Consider the following 19,800-nt stretch of genomic DNA (forward strand, 5'->3'; position numbering starts at 1 on the left):
GTCAGTGGAGTGCAGAGGCCTCAGTGAGGTGTCAGTGGGGTACAGAGGCCTCGGTGAGGTGTCATTGGAGTACAGAGGTCTGAGAGCAGTGTCAGTGGGGTACAGAAGTCTCAGTGAGGTGTCAGTGGGGTACAGAGGCCTCAGTGAGGTGTCAGTGGGGTACAGAGGCCTCAGTGAGGTATCAGTGGGGTACAGAGGCCTCAGTGAGGTATCAGTGGGGTACAGAGGTCTCAGAGCAGTGTCAGTGGGGTACAGAGGCCTCAGTGAGGTGTCAGTGGGGTACAGAGGCCTCAGTGAGTTGTCGGGGGGTACAGAGGTCTCAGAGCAGTGTCAGTGTGGTACAGAGACCTCAGTGAGGTGTCATTTGGGTACAGAGGCCACAGATTGGTGTCAGTAGGTGTACAGAGGCCTCAGTGAGGTGTCAATGGGGTACAGAGGTCTCAGTGAGGTGTCAGTGGGGTACAGAGGCCTCAGTAAGGTGTCGGGGGGTACAGAGGTCTCAGAGCAGTGTCAGCGGGGTACAGAGGCCTCAGTGAGGTGTCAGTGGGGTACAGAGGCCTCAGTGAGGTGTCAGTGGGGTACAGAGGCCTCAGTGAGGTGTCAGTGGGGTACAGAGGCTTCAGAGTTGTCGGGGGGAACAGAGGTCTCAGTGAGGTGTCAGTGGGGTACAGAGACCTCAGTGAGGTGTCAGTGGGGTACAGAGGCCTAAGTGAGGTGTCAGTGGGGTACAGAGACCTCAGTGAGGTGTCAGTGGGGTACAGAGGCCTCAGTGGGGTCTCAGTGGGGTACAGAGGCCTCAGTGAGGTGTCAGTGGGGTACTGAGGCCTCAGTGAGGTGTCAGTGGGATATAGAGGCCTCAGAGTGGTGTCAGTGGGGTACAGATGCCTCAGTGAGGTGTCAGTGGGGTACATAGGCCTCAGTGAGGTGTCAGTGGGGTATAGAGGTTTCAGAGCCATGTCAGCGGGGTACAGAGGCCGCAGTGAGCTGTCAGTGGGGTACAGAGGCCACAGAGTGGTGTCAGTAGGGGTATAGAGACCTCAGTGAGGTGTCAGTGGGGTACAGAGGCCGCAGAGTGGTGTCAGTAGGGGTACAGAGGCCTCAGTGAGGTGTCAGTGGGGTACAGAGGCCTCAGTGAGGTGTCAGTGGGGTACAGAGGTCTCAGTGAGGTGTTAGTGGGGTACAGAGGCCTCAGTGAGGTGTCAGTGGGGTACAGAGACATCAGTGAGGTGTCAGTGGGGTACAGAGACCTCAGTGAGGTGTCAGTGGGGTACAGGGACCTTAGTGAGGTGTCAGTGGGGTACAGAGGCCTCAGTGAGGTGTCAGTGGGGTACATGTCAGTGGGGTACAGAGGCCTCAGTGAGGTGTCAGTGGGGTACAGAGGTCTCAGTAAGGTGTCAGTAGGGGTACAGAGACCTCAGGAGGTGTCAGTGGGGTACAGAGGCCTCAGTGAGGAGTCAGTGGGGTACAGAGGCCTCAGTGAGGTGTCAGTGGGGTACAGAGGTCACAGAGCAGTGTCAGTGGGATACAGAGGCCTCAATGAGGTGTCAGTGGGGTACAGACGCCTCAGTGAGGTGTCAGTGGAGTGCAGAGGCCTCAGTGAGGTGTCAGTGGGGTACAGAGGCCTCGGTGAGGTGTCATTGGAGTACAGAGGTCTGAGAGCAGTGTCAGTGGGGTACAGAAGTCTCAGTGAGGTGTCAGTAGGGTACAGAGGCCTCAGTGAGGTGTCAGTGGGGTACAGAGGCTTAAGAGCCCTGTCAGTGAAGTACAGAGGCCATAGAGTGAGTGGTGTTAGTGGGGTACAGAGGCCTCAGTGAGGTGTTAGTGGGGTACAGAGGCCTCAGTGAGGTATCAGTGGGGTACAGAGGTCTCAGAGCAGTGTCAGTGGGGTACAGAGGCCTCAGTGAGGTGTCAGTGGGGTACAGAGGCCTCAGTGAGTTGTCGGGGGGTACAGAGGTCTCAGAGCAGTGTCAGTGTGGTACAGAGACCTCAGTGAGGTGTCATTTGGGTACAGAGGCCACAGATTGGTGTCAGTAGGTGTACAGAGGCCTCAGTGAGGTGTCAATGGGGTACAGAGGTCTCAGTGAGGTGTCAGTGGGGTACAGAGGCCTCAGTAAGGTGTCGGGGGGTACAGAGGTCTCAGAGCAGTGTCAGCGGGGTACAGAGGCCTCAGTGAGGTGTCAGTGGGGTACAGAGGCCTCAGTGAGGTGTCAGTGGGGTACAGAGGCCTCAGTGAGGTGTCAGTGGGGTACAGAGGCTTCAGAGTTGTCGGGGGGAACAGAGGTCTCAGTGAGGTGTCAGTGGGATACAGAGGCCTCAGTGATGTCAGTGGGGTACAGAGGTCTCAGTGATGTGTCAGTGGGGTACAGAGGTCTCAGTGAGGTGTCAGTGGGGTACAGAGGCTTTAGTGAGGTGTCAGTGGGGTACAGAGGCCTCAGAGCAGTGTCAGCGGGGTACAGAGGCCTCAGTGAGATGTCGGTGGGGTACAGAGGTCTCAGTGATGTGTCAGTGGGGTACAGAGGCCTCAGTGAGGTGTCAGTGGGGTACAGAGGTCTCAGTGAGGTGTCAGTGGGGTACAGAGGTCTCAGTGAGGTGTCAGTGGGGTACAGAGGTCTCAGTGAGGTGTCAGTGGGGTACAGAGGCCTCAGTGAGGTGTCAGTGGGGTACAGAGGCCTCAGTGAGGTGTCAGTGGGGTACAGAGGCCTCAGTGAGGTGTCAGTGGGGTACAGAGGCCTCAGAGTGGTGTCAGTAGGGGTACAGAGACCTCAGTGAGGTGTCAGTGGGGTACAGAGGCCTCAGTGAGGTGTCAGTGGGGTACAGAGGCCACAGAGTGGTGTCAGTGGGGTACAGAGACCTCAGTGAGGTGTCAGTGGGGTACATAGGCCTCAGTGAGGTGTCAGTGGGGTACAGAGGTTTCAGAGCCATGTCAGCGGGGTACAGAGGCCGCAGTGAGCTGTCAGTGGGGTACAGAGGCCACAGAGTGGTGTCAATAGGGGTACAGAGACCTCAGTGAGGTGTCAGTGGGGTACAGAGGCCTCAGAGTGGTGTCAGTAGGGGTACAGAGACCTCAGTGAGGTGTCAGTGGGGTACAGAGGCCTCAGTGAGGTGTCAGTGGGGTACAGAGGCCTTAGTGAGGTGTCAGTGGGGTACAGAGGTCTCAGTGAGGTGTTAGTGGGGTACAGAGGCCTCAGTGAGGTGTTAGTGGGGTACAGAGACCTCAGTGAGGTGTCAGTGTGGTACAGAGACCTCAGTGAGGTGTTAGTGGGGTACAGGGACCTTAGTGAGGTGTCAGTGGGGTACAGAGGCCTCAGTGAGGTGTCAGTGGGGTACAGAGGCCTCAGTGAGGTGTCAGTGGGTACAGAGGTCTCAGTAGGGGTACAGAGACCTCAGGAGGTGTCAGTGGGGTACAGAGGCCTCAGTGAGGAGTCAGTGGGGTACAGAAGCCTCAGTGAGGTGTCAGTGGGGTACAGAGGTCACAGAGCAGTGTCAGTGGGATACAGAGGCCTCAATGAGGTGTCAGTGGAGTGCAGAGGCCTCAGTGAGGTGTCAGTGGGGTACAGAGGCCTCAGTGAGGTGTCAGTGGGGTACAGAGGCCTCAGTGAGGTGTCAGTGGGGTACAGAGGCTTAAGAGCCCTGTCAGTGGAGTACAGAGGCCATAGAGTGAGTGGTGTTAATGGGGTACAGAGGCCTCAGTGAGGTGTTAGTGGGGTACAGAGGCCTCAGTGAGGTGTCAGTGGGGTAAAGAGGTCTCAGAGCAGTGTCAGCGGGGTACAGAGGCCTCAGTGAGGTGTCATTTGGGTACAGAGGCCACAGATTGGTGTCAGTGGGGTACAGAGGCCTCAGTGAGGTGTCAGTGGGGTACATAGGCCTCAGTGAGGTGTCAGTGGGGTACAGAGGTTTCAGAGCCATGTCAGCGGGGTACAGAGGCCGCAGTGAGCTGTCAGTGGGGTACAGAGGCCTCAGTGAGGTGTCAATGGGGTACAGAGGTCTCAGTGAGGTGTCAGTGGGGTACAGAGGCCCCAGTAAGGTGTTGGGGGGTACAGAGGTCTCAGAGCAGTGTCAGCGGGGTACAGAGGCCTCAGTGAGGTGTCAGTGGGGTACAGATGCCTCAGTGAGGTGTCAGTGGGGTACAGAGGCCTCAGTGAGGTGTCAGTGGGGTACAGAGGCTTCAGAGTTGTCGGGGGGAACAGAGGTCTCAGTGAGGTGTCAGTGGGGTACAGAGACCTCAGTGAGGTGTCAGTGGGGTACAGAGGCCTAAGTGAGGTGTCAGTGGGGTACAGAGGCCTCAGAGCAGTGTCAGTGGGGTACAGAGGTGTCAGTGAGGTGTCAGTGGGGTACAGAGGCCTCAGTGAGGTGTCAGTGGGGTACAGAGGTCTCAGTGAGGTGTCAGTGGGGTACAGAGGTCTCAGTGAGGTGTCAGTGGGGTACAGAGGCCTCAGTGAGGTGTCAGTGGGGTACAGAGGTCTCAGTGAGGTGTCAGTGGGGTACAGAGGCCCCAGTAAGGTGTTGGGGGGTACAGAGGTCTCAGAGCAGTGTCAGCGGGGTACAGAGGCCTCAGTGAGGTGTCAGTGGGGTACAGAGGCCTCAGTGAGGTGTCAGTGGGGTACAGAGGCCTCAGTGAGGTGTCAGTGGGGTACAGAGGCTTCAGAGTTGTCGGGGGGAACAGAGGTCTCAGTGAGGTGTCAGTGGGATACAGAGGCCTCAGTGATGTCAGTGGGGTACAGAGGTCTCAGTGATGTGTCAGTGGGGTACAGAGGCCTCAGAGCAGTGTCAGTGGGGTACAGAGGTGTCAGTGAGGTGTCAGTGGGGTACAGAGGCCTCAGTGAGGTGTCAGTGGGGTACAGAGGTCTCAGTGAGGTGTCAGTGGGGTACAGAGGTCTCAGTGAGGTGTCAGTGGGGTACAGAGGCCTCAGTGAGGTGTCAGTGGGGTACAGAGGTCTCAGTGAGGTGTCAGTGGGGTACAGAGGGCCAGGAGGCTTGATACTCTGACTTGCTATAGAGAAACCTGGAACAACAGTATTGATGACTTTCAGACTACATACCGTTCCCTGGATGGATGTAGAATGCGCCCCCTGCTGGTGACAGCACTGTGTAGGTGATTCTGCTGTTCTCCCCAGAGTCCCGGTCTGTGGCGGAGATGGTGATAAGTGGAGTCCAGGCCTTTGTATGTTCAGTGATTGTCACCTGATGGAAGAGGTACAAGGCGATCAATGCATCATCAGCCATCAGCCAGTCACTGTTGTGTATGAGGAACAATCGCACTCTAAGCATAAACTCCACATCCTATAAAATAATTGGCAAGTGTCTCTGACTCCCTGTCCCTGTGTCCAGGCGTTTGCGCTACTGCGCATGTGTAGCACGGACAGCCGTTGGGACAGGAGGAGGACGGGGCTGGGCAGGCGCACACATGCGCGCTGACATCGGCGGTCACAGGGGCGGGAGTGGGGGTTGTGAGGGAGACCTAGAGACCATTATATTAACTGACTTAGGTCTACTAGTTCTTTATAAGCTTTGAGTGGTAATATGTCCCCAGAGTCAGTCCACGTCTCTGCCTGCTGTTCCGATAAATGACTAACATTTCTTTAGGGCTCTTTCACAGTCGAAACTTTGCGTTGACCAAGGTAAAATGAAAGTCCATAGACATTCATTTTACCTTTCACTCCCGACGCTGCGTTTCGATGCGTTGCGGTACGACACACCCAGGAGCATTTTATCATTGGGAATCAGCGTTTTCCCGTTGGTTTAATTAATTATTACCACCGGTACTCAGCGTCGCACCGCAGATTCCCAACGACACGCCGCAGCCTATTAAGCGCGTGCAGGAACTGGCTCCTGCACGTGTTGTCTAATGTGAAAGAGGCCTTACGGATGATTTGACACTCTGTCTCATTGTTCCACACATTCATCCACACATCTAACATCTGTTTTCCCTTATGCAGGACACCAATCATATCCTGCCTCGATTATCATAACTTCCATTTGTATCCTGATCTCTGTTACTCAACCATTCACTGCTCCTCTCATTCCTCGCCTGCAGGTCTTCTCTTCTGCTTTGTAATGACTGATATTTATCCAGAGGATCCACTTATATCCCCTAACTGTAGCCTACAATGCTCCTCACAACCCTTCTTCTCCCTACATTGCATCTCTAATTTCCAGATAGCACCCCAACCTCTACTCTGGACACAGCCTCCTGCCAACCTCCCAATTACCCCGAGGATCCATTGTACCCTCCTAACTGTAGCCTGCCAAGCTCTCCACAGTCCATCTCCTCTATACATCTCCTCATTAGTCTCCAGAGATACCACCCAATCCCAACCTCTGCTCCGCACACATTTTCTCTCCTTCACTGGCTGACAATTACCCCGAGGATCCATTGTACACTCCCAACTGTAGCCTACAAAGCTCTCCACAGTCCATCTCCTCCATAGATCTCCTAACTAGTCTCCAGATACCACCCAACCTTCACTCTTCACTTCTGTCCTTCACTGGCTGCTAATTACCCCGAGGATCCATTACACGCTCCTAACTGTAGCCTACAAAGCTCTCCACAGTCCATCTCCACCATACATCTCCTAACTAGTCTCCAGCTACCACCCAACCACAACCTCTGCTCCGCACACATCTTCTGTCCTTCACTGGCTGCCAATTACCCCGAGGATCCATTCCACACTCCTAACTGTAGCCTACAAAGCTCTCCACAGTCTATCTCCTCCATACATCTCCTAACTAGTCTCCAGCTACCACCCAACCACAACCTCTGCTCCGCACACATCTTCTCTCCTTCACTGGCTGCCAATTACCCCGAGGATCCATTACACACTCCCAACTGTAGCCTACAAAGCTCTCTACAGCCCATCTCTTCCATACATCTCCTCACTAGTCTCCAGATACCACCCAACCTCTGCTCTGCACACTGAAGCCTTCTGTCCTTCACTGGCTGCCACTCCCACACCCCAACCTCTACTCTGGACACAGCCGCCTGGCAACCTCCCAATTACCCCGAGGATCCATTACACACTCCTAACTGCAGCCTACAAAGCTCTCCACAGTCCATCTCTTCCATACATCTCCTCACAACATCCATTTCACACTCCTAACTGCAGCCTACAAAGCTCTCTACAGTCCATCTCTTCCATACATCTCCTCACAACATCCATTTCACACTCCTAACTGTAACCTACAAAGCTCTCTACAGTCCATCTCTTCCATACATCTCCTCACAACATCCATTTCACACTCCTAACTGTAACCTACAAAGCTCTCTACAGTCTATCTCCTCCATACATCTCCTCACTAGTCTCCAGATACCACCCAACCACAACCTCTGCTCCGCACACATCTTCTGTCCTTCACTGGCTGCCAATTACCCCGAGGATCCATTACACGCTCCTAACTGTAGCCTACAAAGCTCTCTACAGTCTATCTCCTCCATACATCTCCTAACTAGTCTCCAGCTACCACCCAACCACAACCTCTGCTCCGCACACATCTTCTCTCCTTCACTGGCTGCCAATTACCCCGAGGATCCATTACACGCTCCCAACTGTAGCCTACAAAGCTCTCTACAGTCCATATCTTCCATACATCTCCTCACTAGTCTCCAGCTACCACCCAACCTTCACTCATCACTTCTGTCCTTCACTGGCTGCCAATTACCTGAATGTTCCTCATCAAGTCTAACCTACACAGTTCTCCGTAATCTGTCTCCTCCATGTGCTTCCTCACTAATTTCCAGATGCCACCCCAATCGCAGCCTCGGCTCTAGACACAGCTGCCAATAAAGTGCTGTATTCCCACCACAAATGTCACACAGTAAGAGGGGGTGTTACTGGCTGTGGCTTGCTGCTCCCTTACGTCACACAAGATAGGTGGGATCGGATCATACACAGTGTGACTGGTACCTGATATAGGCTCTGCCGGAACTCTGGAGCGTTATCGTTGATGTCCTGCAGGATGAGGCGTAAATCTGCCCGGCTCTGGTGTTTCCCATCTGAGGTCTGTATGGTGAGTGTGTATGATGACCTTTCCTCATAGTCAAGGGCTTCTGTCAGCCAGATCTGACCTCCATAGCGGAAGATGCCAAATGTCCCTCCTGGAGACCCATCTATAGATAGCACATACCATAATGGGGGACCAGAGTCTACATCATTGGCTGTCACCTGAGCAATCTCTGAGCCAATCACAGCATCTGAGCGAGAGAACAAGATCGAGGAAAAACAAGTCAGCCAAGAGGGAAATGCTTTGTAGGACAAATTATGGGAGCTCCACCTGGTGTATTATCTTTGGTAAGGAGGTCATGACTGGAAAATGTCCCATTTTAATAGAGTCTGGACACCAGTATGGTTCCCAAGTATTTGCCACCCCCTTTCTTCATTATAAGTTACCCAACACCTGGAGTTTGCTGTTTTGGTAGCTGTATGTGGTGGCCTAACAGCAGTTGTCACACTATAGTGATATGTTACTGACTGTCCAAAGTCCGGCCTAGTGTATGGAGATATAATGGCAGACTTACCTTCACGAACACTCAGCTCCATCTGTACAGGAATGGTTGGGCTGTTGTCATTGACATCCATCACCACCAGGGTGAGGACAGCTGAGCCAGTCAGTGAAGGCGTGCCCCGATCTGTGGCTGTCACCACCAGCCTGGAGAAAGAGATGGAAAATATCTGATGATTGGCCAAAGTGAGCTTTTCAAGTCCTCAGTGCACACAGCAGCATGTCCTCACACCCAGCATTGTCTGTCCTTACAGGACAACCTTCTGTCTGGCAGAACCTATCTCTTCTTTTCCACCTACCCACCCACACATATGGGCCATACGTGTACCAGCTAACGTGACAGGTCAGCAGTGCAATAGTACTGAGAGATGTCCAGGTCTGGATGAACCTTCACAGTTCATTCAGACCTGGACATCTCTCATTACTATTGCACTGCGGACCTGTATGTGTTAGCTGGTACACGTATGGCCCATATGTGCGGGTTGGTAGGTGGAAAAGAAGAGATCTCCATCTCCTGTGACCTCATAGTTTGAGAGACTTGTGATACAATCCTGGAGTGGATGTCCCGCTCAGTTCTAGATGAGTGTTTCAGCTCTCACCCTACATAGTCTCTTTCTAGCACAGTCATCCACAGAGGTTGTCACTAGAAGTGGGTCAGGCTGAGCCTCTGAGACTACAATGTTAAGTGAACCATGTGTCCTATGACCTATGGGTTGTGAGCTCAGGACAACTAATCACTATTTGAGTAAAAATGAGAGATAATCCTTCTTAATCACTATTATGACTGAACTGCATAGATAAGAGGAAAGGTTGGACACTTCAGGCCTCTGGGGCTGAAGATTATCTCCACCAGGATACTAGGAATAAAAAAAGGACTGCTCTTGGTGAGAGTAAATCATCTAGCACAGTCTCAAAATGGCTGACATCTAGCATAGTCAGCAAAATGGCTGACATCTAGCACATTCTCAAAATGGCTGACATCTAGCGCAGTCTCAAAATGGGGAGTTGTTTTGTAAGTGGTGTGCAGACATTGTATAGCCAGAATTGGGTTTCACGGTAGAGAGAGAGATGGTGATACCTTATCCCACCGGCTCCTTGCCTACAACTTGTGCCCTCAATGCTATTAATCTTGTATTCCACACCAGGTAAAGCTGATTAAGGTAGGAAGTCAGGAGAGAAATCTGATATATCTTGAGAGCCTTCAGACAGAGGAGGTTTCTGAATTGACGTAGAGACCTGAAGAGAAAGAGGACACATTTCTATGATATAATTACCGGGCTTTAGACCAGATCTCCCGGTCCAGGATGGCTGCTGTTGTGATGACCCCGGTTTGTGCATCGATGTGAAACAGGTCCCTCATGGGCTGCGACTGCTCAAAAGCGTAAGTGATCTGACCATTCATTCCTTGGTCTGGATCTTCAGCGAGGACCTGGAGTAGAGTCAGAATAACATAAATACCACTTCCTGTTCTTACCGGTTCTTCTGTGGTAATCACTAAAGTACAACTGATGTCCATTTTGCTGAGCTAATTATCAGAAGAGCACATCCAGTATGCTCATTGCTTCATGCTGATCTCTGGAGAACACCCAAGTCTTGTAAATGTATGCTAATCTCCAGGGTGCACATCCAATGCCCATTGGCCTACACTAACCTCCAGAGAAGCACATCCAATGCCCATTGGCCTACACTAATCTCCAGAGAGGCACATCCAATGCCCATTGGCTGACACTAATCTCTAGAGAAGCACATCCAATGCCCATTGGCCTACACTAATCTCCAGAGTGCACATGCAATGCCCATTGGTCGACACTAATCTCCAGAGTGCACATCCAATGCCCATTGGCCTATACTAATCTCCAGAGAAGCACATCCAATGCCCATTGGCCTACACTAACCTCCAGAGTAAACATCCAATGCCCATTGGCCTACACTAATCTCCAGAGAAGCACATCCAATGCCCATTGGCCTACACTAATCTCCAGAGTGCACATCCAATGCCCATTGGCCTACACTAATCTCCAGAGTGCACATCCAATGCCCATTGGCCTACACTAATCTCCAGAGAAGCAAATCCAATGCCCATTGGCCTACACTAACCTCCACAGAAGCACATCCAATGCCCATTGGCCTACACTAACCTCCAGAGTGCACATCCAATGCCCATTGGCCTACACTAACCTCCAGAGTGCACATCCAATGCCCATTGGCCTACACTAATCTCCAGAGAAGCACATCCAATGCCCATTGGCCTACACTAATCTCCAGAGAAGCACATCCAATGCCCATTGGCCTACACTAACCTCCAGAGTGCACATCCAATGCCCATTGGCCTACACTAACCTCCAGAGTAAACATCCAATGCCCATTGGCCTACACTAATCTCCAGAGTGCACATCCAATGCCCATTGGCCTATACTAATCTCCAGAGTGCACATCCAATGCCCATTGGCCTACACTAATCTCCAGAGTGCACATCCAATGCCCATTGGCCTACACTAATCTCCAGAGTGCACATCCAATGCCCATTGGCCTACACTAACCTCCACAGAAGCACATCCAATGCCCATTGGCCTACACTAATCTCCAGAGTGCACATCCAATGCCCATTGGCCTACACTAATCTCCAGAGAAGCAAATCCAATGCCCATTGGCCTACACTAACCTCCACAGAAGCACATCCAATGCCCATTGGCCTACACTAACCTCCACAGAAGCACATCCAATGCCCATTGGCCTACACTAACCTCCAGAGTACACATCCAATGTCCATTGGCCTACACTGTCCTCCAGAGAAGCACATCCAATGCCCATTGGCCTACACTAATCTCCAGAGAAGCACATCCAATGCCCATTGGCCTACACTAATCTCCAGAGTGCACATCCAATGCCCATTGGCCTACACTAATCTCCAGAGTGCACATCCAATGCCCATTGGCCTACACTAATCTCCAGAGTGCACATCCAATGCCCATTGGCCTACACTAATCTCCAGAGAAGCACATCCAATGCCCATTGGCCTACACTAATCTCCAGAGTGCACATCCAATGCCCATTGGCCTACACTAATCTCCAGAGTGCACATCCAATGCCCATGGCCCACACTAATCTCCAGAGAAGCACATCCAATGCCCATTGGCCTACACTAATCTCCAGAGAAGCACATCCAATGCTCATTGGCCCACACTAATCTCCAGAGAAGCACATCCAATGCCCATTGGCCTACACTAATCTCCAGAGAAGAACATCCAATGCTCATTGGCCCACACTAATCTCCAGAGAAGCACATCCAATGCCCATTGGCCTACACTAATCTCCAGAGAAGCAAATCCAATGCCCATTGGCCTACACTAACCTCCAGAGTGCACATCTAATGCCCATTGGCCTACACTAACCTCCAGAGTGCACATCCATGCCCATTGGCCTACACTAATCTCCAGAGAAGCACATCCAATGCCCATTGGCCTACACTAATCTCCAGAGTGCACATCCAATGCCCATTGGCCTATACTAATCTCCAGAGAAGCACATCCAATGCCCATTGGCCTACACTAGTCTCCAGAGAAGCACATCCAATGCCCAGTGGCCTACACTAACCTCCAGAGTACACATCCAATGCCCATTGGCCTACACTAATCTCCAGAGTGCACATCCAATGCCCATTGCCCTACACTAACCTCCAGAGAAGCACATCCAATGCCCATTGGCCTACACTAATCTCCAGAGTGCACATCCAATGCCCATTGGCCTACACTATCCTCCAGAGTGCACATCCAATGCCCATTGCCCTACACTAATCTCCAGAGAAGCACATCCAATGCCCATTGGCCTACACTAACCTCCAGAGTACACATCCAATGCCCATTGGCCTACATTATCCTCCAGAGTGCACATCCAATGCCCATTGCCCTACACTAATCTCCAGAGAAGCACATCCAATGCCCATTGGCCTACACTAATCTCCAGAGTGCACATCCAATGCCCATTTGCCTACACTATCCTCCAGAAAAGCACATCCAATGCCCATTGGCCTACACTAATCTCCAGAGAAGCACATCCAATGCCCATTGGCATACACTAACCTCCAGAGTGCACATCCAATGCCCATTGGCCTACACTAATCTCCAGAGTGCACATCCAATGCCCATTGGCCTACACTAATCCTCAGAGAAGCAAATCCAATGCCCATTGGCCTACACTAACCTCCACAGAAGCACATCCAATGCCCATTGGCCTACACTAACCTCCACAGAAGCACATCCAATGCCCATTGGCCTACACTAACCTCCAGAGTGCACATCCAATGCCCATTGGCCTACACTAACCTCCAGAGTGCACATCCAATGCCCATTGGCCTACACTAATCTCCAGAGAAGCACATCCAATGCCCATTGACCTACACTAACCTCCAGAGTGCACATCCAATGCCCATTGGCCTACACTAACCTCCAGAGTAAACATCCAATGCCCATTGGCCTACACTAATCTCCAGAGTGCACATCCAATGCCCATTGGCCTATACTAATCTCCAGAGTGCACATCCAATGCCCATTGGCCTACACTAATCTCCAGAGTGCACATCCAATGCCCATTGGCCTACACTAATCTCCAGAGTGCACATCCAATGCCCATTGGCCTACACTAACCTCCACAGAAGCACATCCAATGCCCATTGGCCTACACTAATCTCCAGAGTGCACATCCAATGCCCATTGGCCTACACTAATCTCCAGAGAAGCAAATCCAATGCCCATTGGCCTACACTAACCTCCACAGAAGCACATCCAATGCCCATTGGCCTACACTAACCTCCACAGAAGCACATCCAATGCCCATTGGCCTACACTAACCTCCAGAGTACACATCCAATGTCCATTGGCCTACACTATCCTCCAGAGAAGCACATCCAATGCCCATTGGCCTACACTAATCTCCAGAGAAGCACATCCAATGCCCATTGGCCTACACTAATCTCCAGAGTGCACATCCAATGCCCATTGGCCTACACTAATCTCCAGAGTGCACATCCAATGCCCATTGGCCTACACTAATCTCCAGAGAAGCACATCCAATGCCCATTGGCCTACACTAATCTCCAGAGTGCACATCCAATGCCCATTGGCCTACACTAATCTCCAGAGTGCACATCCAATGCCCATGGCCCACACTAATCTCCAGAGAAGCACATCCAATGCCCATTGGCCTACACTAATCTCCAGAGAAGCACATCCAATGCTCATTGGCCCACACTAATCTCCAGAGAAGCACATCCAATGCCCATTGGCCTACACTAATCTCCAGAGAAGCACATCCAATGCTCATTGGCCCACACTAATCTCCAGAGAAGCACATCCAATGCCCATTGGCCTACACTAATCTCCAGAGAAGCAAATCCAATGCCCATTGGCCTACACTAACCTCCAGAGTGCACATCCAATGCCCATTGGCCTACACTAACCTCCAGAGTGCACATCCAATGCCCATTGGCCTACACTAATCTCCAGAGTGCACATCCATGCCCATTGGCCTACACTAATCTCCAGAGAAGCACATCCAATGCCCATTGGCCTACACTAATCTCCAGAGTGCACATCCAATGCCCATTGGCCTATACTAATCTCCAGAGAAGCACATCCAATGCCCATTGGCCTACACTAGTCTCCAGAGAAGCACATCCAATGCCCAGTGGCCTACACTAACCTCCAGAGTACACATCCAATGCCCATTGGCCTACACTAATCTCCAGAGTGCACATCCAATGCCCATTGCCCTACACTAACCTCCAGAGAAGCACATCCAATGCCCATTGGCCTACACTAATCTCCAGAGTGCACATCCAATGCCCATTGGCCTACACTATCCTCCAGAGTGCACATCCAATGCCCATTGCCCTACACTAATCTCCAGAGAAGCACATCCAATGCCCATTGGCCTACACTAACCTCCAGAGTACACATCCAATGCCCATTGGCCTACATTATCCTCCAGAGTGCACATCCAATGCCCATTGCCCTACACTAATCTCCAGAGAAGCACATCCAATGCCCATTGGCCTACACTAATCTCCAGAGTGCACATCCAATGCCCATTTGCCTACACTATCCTCCAGAGAAGCACATCCAATGCCCATTGGCCTACACTAATCTCCAGAGAAGCACATCCAATGCCCATTGGCATACACTAACCTCCAGAGTGCACATCCAATGCCCATTGGCCTACACTAATCTCGAGAGTACATGTCCAATGCCCATTGGCCTACACTAATCTCCAGAGAAGCACATCCAATGCCCAATGGCCTACACTAATCTCCAGAGAAGCACATCCAATGCCCATTGGCCTACACTAACCTCCAGAGAAGCACATCCAATGCCCATTGGCCTACACTAATCTCCAGTGAAGCACATCCAATGCCCATTGGCCTACACTATTCTCCAGAGAAGCACATCCAATGCCCATTGGCCTACACTAATCTCCAGAGAAGCACATCCAATGCCCATTGGCCTACACTAACCTCCAGAGAAGCACATCCAATGCCCATTGGCCTACACTAACCTCCAGAGAAGCACATCCAATGCCCATTGGCCTACACTAATCTCCAGAGAGCACATCCAATGCCCATTGACCTACACTAATCTCCAGAGAAGCACATCCAATGCCCATTGGCCTACACTAATCTCCAGAGTGCACATCCAATGCCCATTGGCCTATACTAATCTCCAGAGAAGCACATCCAATGCCCATTGGCCTACACTAGTCTCCAGAGAAGCACATCCAATGCCCAGTGGCCTACACTAACCTCCAGAGTACACATCCAATGCCCATTGGCCTACACTAATCTCCAGAGTGCACATCCAATGCCCATTGCCCTACACTAACCTCCAGAGAAGCACATCCAATGCCCATTGGCCTACACTAATCTCCAGAGTGCACATCCAATGCCCATTGGCCTACACTATCCTCCAGAGTGCACATCCAATGCCCATTGCCCTACACTAATCTCCAGAGAAGCACATCCAATGCCCATTGGCCTACACTAACCTCCAGAGTACACATCCAATGCCCATTGGCCTACATTATCCTCCAGAGTGCACATCCAATGCCCATTGCCCTACACTAATCTCCAGAGAAGCACATCCAATGCCCATTGGCCTACACTAATCTCCAGAGTGCACATCCAATGCCCATTTGCCTACACTATCCTCCAGAGAAGCACATCCAATGCCCATTGGCCTACACTAATCTCCAGAGAAGCACATCCAATGCCCATTGGCATACACTAACCTCCAGAGTGCACATCCAATGCCCATTGGCCTACACTAATCTCGAGAGTACATGTCCAATGCCCATTGGCCTACACTAATCTCCAGAGAAGCACATCCAATGCCCAATGGCCTACACTAATCTCCAGAGAAGCACATCCAATGCCCATTGGCCTACACTAACCTCCAGAGAAGCACATCCAATGCCCATTGGCCTACACTAATCTCCAGTGAAGCACATCCAATGCCCATTGGCCTACACTATTCTCCAGAGAAGCACATCCAATGCCCATTGGCCTACACTAATCTCCAGAGAAGCACATCCAATGCCCATTGGCCTACACTAACCTCCAGAGAAGCACATCCAATGCCCATTGGCCTACACTAACCTCCAGAGAAGCACATCCAATGCCCATTGGCCTACACTAATCTCCAGAGTGCACATCCAATGCCCATTGACCTACACTAATCTCCAGAGAAGCACATCCAATGCCCATTGGCCTACACTAATCTCCAGAGTGCACATCCAATGCCCATTGGCCTACACTAATCTCCAGAGTGCACATCCAATGCCCATTGGCCTACACTAACCTCCAGAGAAGCACATCCAATGCCCATTAGCCTACACTAAACTCCAGAGAAGCAAATCCAATGCCCATTGGCCTACACTAATCTCCAGAGAAGCACATCCAATGCCCATTGGCCTACACTAATCTCCAGAGAAGCACATCCAATGCCCATTGGCCTACACTAATCTCCAGAGAAGCACATCCAATGCCCATTGGCCTACACTAATCTCCAGAGAAGCACACCCAATGCCCATTGGCCTACACTAACCTCCAGAGAAGCACATCCAATGCCCATTGGCCTACACTAACCTCCAGAGAAGCACATCCAATGCCCATTGGCCTACACTAACCTCCAGAGTGCACATCCAATGCCCATTGGCCAACACTAACCTCCAGAGAAGCACATTCAATGCCCATTGGCCTACACTAACCTCCAGAGAAGCACATTCAATGCCCATTGGCCTACACTAACCTCCAGAGAAGCACATCCAATGCCCATTGGCCTACACTAATCTCCAGAGAAGCACATCCAATGCCTATTGGCCTACACTAATCTCCAGAGTGCACATCTAATGCCCATTGGCCTACACTAATCTCCAGAGAGGCACATCCAATGCCCATTGGCCTACACTAACCTCCAGAGAAGCACATCCAATGCCCATTGGCCTACACTAATCTCCAGAGTGCACATCCAATGCCCATTGGCCTACACTAATCTCCAGAGAAGCACATCCAATGCCCATTGGCCTACACTAATCTCCAGAGTGCACATCCAATGCCCATTGGCCTACACTAATCTCCAGAGAAGCACATCCAATGCCCATTGGCCTACACTAATCTCCAGAGTGCACATCCAATGCCCATTGGCCTACACTAACCTCCAGAGAAACACATCCAACGCCCATTGGCCTACACTAACCTCCAGAGTACACATCCAATGCCCATTGCAGTTTTCACTTAAGATCTTATAAAAGTAAATTTTAAGATCGAAATTCAGATCTGACGTTGATCAGATGCAAAACAAAACTTGCGTACACATGTATACACATTTCTCATTGGATATTGTTTAAAAATAAATAGAAAGGACACACACATGGAACAATAGCCAGTATTGTGATCAATATTTTCCAGTATATCTGATCTGCTTCCAATTGAGAAAGATCGATTTTGAGCTTGAGATTGGTCACTGGCAATCAGTAGGCTGCATATATTCTTTAGCCCAATTTGCTAATTTTCATGATCGGAATTAGGATCTGAAGTGGAAATTGCATGGTGTGTGCCTGACGTAAGACTGCCCTCCAGTCATGCTGGTGTGGGTGTGGCTGGTCAGGTGATTTTCATCATTACTACCTGGATAATGCGACTTCCTCCAGCCTGAGCTTCCCAGATGTGGGCGGTGTATTGCGAGAGCTGGAAGCGTGGTGTGTTGTCGTTGGCGTCTTGTAGCAGGACATTCATGGTGGTGAAGGCATAGTGCTGGGGTGTCTCTGCTTGGATTACCAGCTTGTGGCGTGGGCTGGTTTCATAGTCCAGCAGTGCCGGCTGCAGAACGGTTATCTGCCCTGAGGAAACAACGAGAGGTGGTCAGTGGTTCCAGCACTGGTCCTTATCTGTTCTCCTGGAGAAGAGGGGATTATGTTATTACGTTATTGAAGTTTCATTGTGTGCGACTGCTGGACTGGACGGACATCCCCATAATAGAATCTTTATTGCTCTGAGTGTCCTCAATTAGGAGAAACTCCCTCACTTCCTGACTTAAAGGATACCCGAAGTGACATGTGACATGATGCGATAGACATGTATATTAACAGTGCCTAGCACACATATAACTAGGCTGTGTTCCTTTTTTTCTTTCTCTGCCTGAAAGAGTTAAATATCAGGTATGTAAGTGGCTGACTCAGTCCTGACTCAGACAGGAAGTGACTACAGTGTGACCCTCACTGATAAGGTATTCCCCTTTTTATCTCTTTCCTGCTCTCAGAAGCCATTTTCTGCTAGGAAAGTGTTTTATAGTTGGAATTTCTTATCAGCGAGAGTCACACTGTAGTCACTTCCTGTCTGAGTGTACCTGTGTTTGGATTGATGAAGCACCTGGTATGGTGAGTACCTGTGTTTGGGTTGATGGAGCTCCCGGGATGGTGAGTACCTGTGTTTGGATTGATGAAGCACCTGGTATGGTGAGTACCTGTGTTTGGGTTGATGGAGCTCCCGGGATGGTGAGTACCTGTGTTTGGGTTGATGGAGGTCCCGGTATGGTGAGTACCTGTGTTTGGGTTCATAGAGCTCCTGGGATGGTGAGTACCTATGTTTGGGTTGATAGAGTTCCCTGGATGGTGAGTACCTGTGTTTGGGTTCATAGAGCTCCTGGGATGGTGAGTACCTGTGTTTGGGTTGATGGAGCTCCTGGTATGGTGAGTACCTGTGTTTGGGTTTATAGAGCTCCTGGGATGGTGAGTACCTGTGTTTGGGTTGATGGAGCTCCCGGAATGGTGAGTACCTGTGTTTGGGTTGATGGAGGTCCCGGGATGGTGAGTACCTATGTTTGGGTTGATAGAGTTCCCGGGATGGTGAGTACCTGTGTTTGGGTTGATGGAGCTCCTGGTATGGTGAGTACCTGTGTTTGGGTTTATAGAGTTCCCGGGATGGTGAGTACCTGTGTTTGGGTTGATGGAGCTCCTGGTATGGTGAGTACCTGTATTTGGGTTGATAGAGCTCCTGGGATGGTGAGTACCTGTGTTTGGGTTTATAGAGCTCCTGGGATGGTGAGTACCATTGTTTGGGTTGATGGAGCTCCTGGGATGGTGAGTACCTGTGTTTGGGTTGATAGAGTTCCCGGGATGGTGAGTACCTGTGTTTGGGTTGATGGAGCTCCTGGTATGGTGAGAACCTGTGTTTGGGTTGATAGAGCTCCTGGGATGGTGAGTACCTGTGTTTGGGTTGATGGAGCTCCTGGTATGGTGAGAACCTGTGTTTGGGTTGATGGAGCTCCTGGTATGGTGAGAACCTGTGTTTGGGTTGATAGAGCTCCTGGGATGGTGAGTACCTGTGTTTGGGTTTATAGAGCTCCTGGGATGGTGAGTACCTGTGTTTGGGTTGATGGAGCTCCTGGTATGGTGAGAACCTGTGTTTGGGTTGATGGAGCTCCTGGTATGGTGAGAACCTGTGTTTGGGTTGATAGAGCTCCTGGGATGGTGAGTACCTGTGTTTGGGTTTATAGAGCTCCTGGGATGGTGAGAACCTGTGTTTGGGTTGATAGAGTTCCCTGGATGGTGAGTACCTGTGTTTGGGTTGATAGACCACCTGGTATGGTGAGTACCTGTGTTTGGGTTTATAGAGCTCCTGGGATGCTGAGTACCTGTGTTTGGGTTGATAGAGTTCCCTGGATGGTGAGTACCTGTGTTTGGGTTGATAGACCACCTGGTATGGTGAGTACCTGTGTTTGGGTTGATAGAGTTCCCGGGATGGTGAGTACCTGTGTT

The 19,800-nt window shown here is 50.9% G+C and overlaps 1 protein-coding gene across 1 annotated transcript in view; it reads right to left on the reverse strand.

Moving 5' to 3' along the window:
• DCHS1 (dachsous cadherin-related 1) overlaps nt 1–19,800 on the reverse strand; it is a 215,306-nt gene that overhangs the window by 10,513 nt on the left and 184,993 nt on the right. Inside the window, exons 16-20 of the mRNA XM_068266467.1 lie at nt 17,672–17,883; nt 9,771–9,925; nt 8,513–8,643; nt 7,902–8,188; nt 5,040–5,181 (exon numbers count right to left, since the gene is read on the reverse strand). Coding sequence (XP_068122568.1) covers nt 5,040–5,181; nt 7,902–8,188; nt 8,513–8,643; nt 9,771–9,925; nt 17,672–17,883 — 927 coding nt within the window. The remainder of the gene's footprint in view (nt 1–5,039; nt 5,182–7,901; nt 8,189–8,512; nt 8,644–9,770; nt 9,926–17,671; nt 17,884–19,800) is intronic.

Source organism: Hyperolius riggenbachi, chromosome 2 (genome assembly GCF_040937935.1).
Source record: "Hyperolius riggenbachi isolate aHypRig1 chromosome 2, aHypRig1.pri, whole genome shotgun sequence".
NCBI classification, from domain to species: Eukaryota; Metazoa; Chordata; class Amphibia; order Anura; family Hyperoliidae; genus Hyperolius; species Hyperolius riggenbachi.